This window comes from Lagenorhynchus albirostris, chromosome X (assembly GCF_949774975.1).
Source record: "Lagenorhynchus albirostris chromosome X, mLagAlb1.1, whole genome shotgun sequence".
In the NCBI taxonomy this organism is placed as follows: domain Eukaryota; kingdom Metazoa; phylum Chordata; class Mammalia; order Artiodactyla; family Delphinidae; genus Lagenorhynchus; species Lagenorhynchus albirostris.
Genome location: NC_083116.1, coordinates 44,724,039 through 44,730,451, shown reverse-complemented (window position 1 = coordinate 44,730,451; position 6,413 = coordinate 44,724,039). Strand labels below are relative to the sequence as shown.

Here is a 6,413-nt window from a genome sequence, read left to right as displayed (position 1 = left end):
CAAAGAGTCTGATCTCTAGGAGAATGCTAAGCATATGCTATTTCATAGCAAGGAATGTAATCATTTCACAGGGAATAGTTTATGTAAACGGACTTTTTTAAAATGAGAGTCAAGGCCTCAGTTTTATATTTCATATCTAAAACTGTACTCCAAGTAGAAATATGGGGCTTAGCTTTCTCAGTGGAAAACAACCACCCCAGATTTTCCAAAAGTTAAACACAATGACTTTAGAGGAAAACACTATTTATTGTGTAAAAGATTTATATTTATTAATCAAAGGCACAAAACAAAACTAAGACTATTAAAAGTTAACCTTAATGTTGACAATTCTTATCAACCTAGTAAGGAAATACCAGCTAAAGCTAATGAAGATGAGTTGCTTTAAATTCCTAAGGAGAATACAATAACTCTTGGCACCATTAAGTAATAATTAGAACTTTTCAAACAATAGGGGAAATATAAATGTTAGTATAAATACCTAAATTTCGAGGTAAAGAAATGTAAAGTGTTAACTGTGTTGCAACCTGGTGTATCACAGAGGACTGGTAGTGCCTTTTATAGTCTTGGGTGCCTTAGAGGTCAGAGACTGTCGTTACTAACGTTTGGCAACTCTGATGATGGGTGTTATTCAACTACTGGCTGGAATTAAATTACACAATGTGACTCTCTGCCTATCAGCAGAACAGAGACTAATGAAAACATTTTAACTTCTTGATGCAAATTATACAATCACACCAGATAACCCTGGCTGGGAAAAGGTCCAGTTTGGAGGGATCAATTTTCGATCACACTACATTGACAGCAAACTCACAGTGACTTTCAAAAGCCACACACTGAGAAAAAAAAAAGTCAAGAGGAACACAGTATTGCTTCATTTACAATTTACTAAGCTCTTCCAGTGTTTCAGAGTGACATGGGGATTTCAATTATCTAACATGAATGGGACAAAAGGTGGACTTCGAACATATCAAGCAAATGTCTTGATCGAATCAGACTACTGGTATAGTTTTTCAATCTATCTGTAATAAATGTCGGTCTTCCATCCAGGCGATCTTGTAATTCACAGGGTTGGGGGTGGGGATGTTAATATCCTAAAATTAAAGAAAAAAAGTTAATTTACTTATAACCCAAATTTCAATATCTGTATTCCTTTCCACACATTTTAATCTAGTCTGCTAATGAAGACCTTCACGTGTTCCCAGTCAGTGGCTCAATTCAAATGTGAAGGGCGCCCCAGGGATTAATTCAGCCAGCTACAGTTGTCACGTTTTACCATTCAAATACTGAAGTTATTGAAGCACATGTTTCTCCAAAATCTAGTTAAGCTAGATGAGTTTATGGCTCTAGTAACAGTCCACCAGAGGACTGCAATAAATGAGAATTTGGTAAAAGACCAGGGGAAAATGCCGATATTGACCAAGAGCAGAGTGTACTTGCCAGGTCACTATTGGGATTCTTCACTTCTCTACACTAGGTCCAAATCTGTTAGAAAGGGGACCACTTAGGATCTTTAGGCTGACATGTGCAGGTAAACCCAGAGAGGCCCTTCTGTCCTTTTTGGCCATGACTTGTATTGAGACACAAGTGCCTATGCAGGGTTACACAGTAACAATAACATTTGAATGCACTGCTGGACATGACCTTCTTGGCAAACTCAGTCCATCCATCACATGTATAGGCTGGAGTAAACACTAACACTGAGAGAGCTGAGGATCAAAATGAACATACCTTAAAGTTGGAGAGGAACAGGCCCGTGTTATGCTGGTTACACTATCTCATACTGGTTATTTGTTATGGCACGAGAGAGGCAGTAGGCTAGAAAGATTCCAATCAGCTGGAAACAAAATACAAGCAAAATTAAACACACATATACATACAAAGCTTAAAGACCTCAGGATACAGGTATATTCTCCTTTCACTTCTAATTCACTACCAATTTTCTTAAGTTTTTTTCTAGAGTAAGCATATAAGTGAAGTCTAACTACTACTGTGATTGGAATTTCACAACCACCACTGACAAAAATCACTCAGGAAAATCTTGAAGTTTGGGGAAACTTTCCTTACTCTTCCTCTCAGTTATCAGAGCAAAAAGGATATGGCTTAGAATATGCATCTCATCAAGTAAAATCTCCATCTATCAAGGCAGAGATTCTCTTGGAGGATTCTAAAACAATGCTGTGATGATGAAAATATTCTGTAATACCTGTTCTGTCCAACACGGTGGCCACTAGCCACATAACTTTTGAAAGGTGGCTAGCAGCTATTAGTGCAGATTCAGACAGACCTAGCAGGGCAGGTCTTAGAGAACTCTGTAGTCGTGGAAAACAGTGTGGGAAAACATAAGATGCAAGACAACCAAAACTTGCAATGAAAAGAGCAAAACTACTACATCTCTACTGTGATGAGCAACTGAGGGTTTTGTGAAAATATGACTTCTCTAAAAATGCCCTTGCTAACCAGGGCCCTGAAGCCAAAACTGAAGCCTTCAAAGTGGAAATCTTGTAGCTTACACCTAACAAGCGTGATGAAACATTTCCTAACTACAAGGACTTACCTGGAAGCAAGCAACTCCAAAAGAAATTCCCGCAACAACTCCCATTTCTGATTCTATAATGGTCATCACCTTTATAAAACAACCCTAATGGAAGAGAAAAAAAAACATTAAGTACAGCTCAAACCATAATAAATACTTTGATCACACATCTCTGCAAAAGATACCTTAGCCTTTTATTGTTCTTTTATTAAAATTTATTCTTTCATAACAAATCCTGTCTCCTTTGAGGAACACAGGTTCCACCTTTTGGATTATGCATTTAAGTGTGAAATCAAGTCACCAATTTTCTGAGCTTCAGTTTCCTCATTTATTCAATGAGAATAACACCTGCTCTATCCTATTTCAGATTACATGTATTGTGAGTAAAAATTAAATTCTTTTTTTACTCCTTACTTCATTGTTTACTTTATCTGCATCTCTCTGAGGAGAACAACCTTCAAGTTTACAGCAGCTCTTGGGAAATCCTTTTTCTGAGTAATAATTAGTATCCTTCCAATCTCTATAGTCGGTGACACCACAACAACGCAACTGAAAAAAATCCAACAGAAGCATTTATAGTTCATATTACCACTTTGTAGTCAAACAATTTAACCATCATCTTAGATTATACTTGGTGATCTCTAGCTTAAGACATATTTTAAAGCAGCTGTTCTCTATTGGCATTATAATTCATGAGATTAGCACTTTGGGACTAGCCTTACTTTCACTGCTATAGTACAAATGGACAACGTCTGGTAGGCAGGGCCCTATCCTCTTCTCTGAGGGAATAAGGAATATGTTCCCCTCTTGAGAATCCACCACCTATGACCACTTACCGTAGTTTGAATCTTGTCTACTGCATCGCTTCTATAATCTCCCGTAGTGTTATATTGCTTTAAAGCTTTCTCATAATTATTCTTAAAACTGTTCTTAATCTGCAGCAAAGAAACACAAGGCCAGTAAACAAAGATTTTAGAATGTTCTTTTGGTTTCTAGGTCAAATAAGAAATTCCCACATCTGACCAAATGGTCCTATCTTTGATAGCAGCAATGTGTATGGTAATTAACTTCTATGGTCCAATCCTGTCTTCTAAGCAATGTAAGTTTAGCTAAGGGGATTCCTAAGCAAAACATTCCAGTAAAAGATGATAACGACTAGAAGTTCAAAGTGCTGTGGGAACATATATTTATTCAAGTGGCAGCTTCCTTCTGCTGTATCTCCTCCCACCCTCAATCTTTCTTCACTTTCAATTGAGTACACATTTGATGCCTATGGGATTTTTAAGCTACAAAATCTCACTCTGGGAGAATGCACTACCACTTTGCACTACCACTCTCACTGATGAGCCTTCAGTACTCATTGAATGACTTCCTAACCCCAGATTTATTAAGGTTTTGATGAGTGGAGAAGGTATCAATTTTCTGTTATCAATTTTGTGCTTTAAATAGTTTCCTATCACTAAAGTTATAAATTGTACTATCTACACTTTAATAGGTACTTATACACAGAAAAATGACTGCAAATACAAATAATTATGGGTACCTTCAATTTTCTTCTGGTGACTATCAATCAGTCTTTACCAAAAAAGTGGGCTAGGTTTTTTTTTTTTTTACCAGAAAGTCATTACTGTCAGCTACAGGTTGAAAAAGTCAGCTTTAAACACAGCTGTAAGTGATTTTTTAAACTAGTGAAAGCTGTCGCTTAACTCTATTACTTAAATTTATCCAGCTTTATCTCTTAGAGGATAAATTTTCACATATTAAGGTTCCCAAACTCAGGCTTACCTCATGTCTGAAAACAAATCCTACGATGGCAGCGACCAGTTCAACCAAAAAAATAAGAGTCAGAAACATTGCATACTGCAGGATAAAAAGAAAAGTCCAAGTCAGTTTATACATCACAGCTGCAAAGGGAGTCAATGTTCACATTTTTATGGAAAAGGGCAGGGAAAACACAAAGGTGGGAATTGGCAGCTACACTGTTACTTGCTAAGTTTTCATAAGGAAGAGGAAAAATCAAAAAGGGCCATGCCTAGTTCCAAGAAACAAAGCCTACAATATATAAGCCTTTTCAAAAACCAACAACCAATTCTAAGAAAGCAAGGACTCACCAGTTTTAGCATCCATGCAGAAGCTCGGCAGGTAGCAAAACAGCCGAAGGTGCCCAAAAGAATAATGACAGTGCCAGTACCAATGAGCACGAAGGGGACATTGGTGGCCTTTTCATTTAAAAGGGAAAAATAATTCTCTAGGCTCACCTTGCCCCAAATGCCAACAGCAAGAAGGATAACACCAGTGATCTATGTGGGAAATCAGAGAATTGAGAGTTACACACTGTATACAGCAACATCTTCAAACCACAAACCACTAGGTGTTTAAGAAACAATAGGTGTGAGAATTGATGTAGCAGTCTGTGGCCAAAGAGCTGTGGCTGGGATATGGTAGACAAGCGGGGTGGGGCTGTACACAAGAACAGGCCTTGATAAATCCACACGCTGGATCACTGTGGCCAGGACAAAACCAAGGGGCAGCTAGAGAAGGCACCTTGACAAAATTCTTAACTTTATCTGTTTTTTTGCCCTAGGAATCAAAACTTAACTGTTTTACACCCGCCTTAGGAAGAAAACCTTTCCGCAGGTGGGGTGGGGGCGGGGGAGTGTTTCTAAGAGTTCCAGAAACTTTCCCCTTTCCCCCAGTTCAGTGATGAGCACAGGGTACAAAGGGATGGTACACAAAGCAAGCCCAAGGACAGACTGGCGGGAGTGGAGCCATTACCATACTTACCTGCAAAATACTCCCCTCTTATGAAGCAGTGGAAAGAAAAAGACTATTATGCAAGCGAGCCCTCACCAGGGCCGGGCAAGCCTTGCCTCTCCAATGGTCCGGGGACACCCTCTGTTTGCTCTGGGGGGATTCACTCCCTTACTCGCCCCCCGCATCGAATTCCAAAGCTAGGCACGTCTGGGTCCCGGCTCAGCCTCTCAGCTGCCGTCGCCCGACACCCCGACCCGCGCGGGCGAGATGCCCGAACCCGAGCTCGAGCCCCAGCACGTCGTCACCAGCGCCGGGGTCCCAGCAGCGACCGCCGCCCCAGCCCCACCAGCGCCTCACCTCCCCACTCCCGATCCGAGCTCCCTCCGCACGACCCCAGCCCGGGATCCCCTCCCGTCCCCGGGCGTCTCCGTGTCTCACCCAGAAGATGAATGTGTAGATCAAGAGGACGCTCTTGAAACAAGTGATGACCGGTTTGGTCTGCAGCCTCCGAGACGGGGACGCCATGACTAGCCCAAGACCCTGCCCCGCCGCGCCAGGCGATCGGAACAGAGTGAGCGAGGCGCGGAGCCCCCGAGTCTCCCCGGAAAGTGCCGAAAAGTTACGAGCGTCTGCGACTGAGAAGAGCCGGAAACACTGTACAGTTTTCTAGAGGGCAAGGTCCGGGAGGCTGTCCGGAAAGTGACGGCAATTTCCGAGCGCCCCCTGCCGAAGGTTGCCGAAAACTCTACACAAAAGGTTCTAGTGTCGGAAATTTCTTAGATCTTCAAAGGGGAGCTTGCTTCATTTTTTCGCTCAAGGAATCTTTCCCGCCCGCCACCCCTCCCCCTGACCTTATGACTATCATATTGTTTCTAGCACCAGCAGCACCAGCAGCGCTCTGAGATTCGGCCTCGCCGGCCCCTGGAGCCCTAGAAGGAGAAACAGAAATGGAAAGAGGTTAAAAGTGACCTAAGAATATTTTATGACATAGCAAAATACTTTCAAGATATATATTTCCAAAGAGAAACAAAAGCAGATCGCAGAGCGATACGTCCAGTCACATGTTTTTAGATAAAAACCGAAAGGAAAAGTGCAATTTACCTGAATGGTAGAATTACGCTGATTT

At 41.4% G+C, this 6,413-nt stretch overlaps 1 protein-coding gene across 3 annotated transcripts; it reads right to left on the bottom strand.

The window, feature by feature from the left end:
* Positions 1–866: 866 nt before the first annotated feature.
* TSPAN6 (tetraspanin 6) lies at positions 867–6,210 on the bottom strand. 3 transcript variants are annotated; one of them, XM_060137610.1, is made up of 8 exons: positions 5,726–6,210; positions 4,645–4,833; positions 4,319–4,393; positions 3,370–3,468; positions 2,948–3,082; positions 2,555–2,638; positions 1,729–1,834; positions 867–1,091 (listed from the first exon to the last, which is right to left on the bottom strand). In XM_060137610.1, the coding sequence occupies exons 1-7, from the start codon at positions 5,810–5,812 to the stop codon at positions 1,766–1,768; spliced, it is 738 nt and encodes a 245-aa protein (XP_059993593.1). In that variant the 5' UTR covers positions 5,813–6,210; the 3' UTR covers positions 867–1,091; positions 1,729–1,765. The 3 variants fall into 3 exon arrangements, with proteins under 3 accessions (XP_059993593.1, XP_059993594.1, XP_059993595.1); XM_060137611.1 differs by having other exon boundaries at positions 4,792–4,833; positions 5,726–6,206; XM_060137612.1 differs by lacking the exon at positions 4,645–4,833 and having other exon boundaries at positions 5,726–6,204.
* Positions 6,211–6,413: the final 203 nt, after the last annotated feature.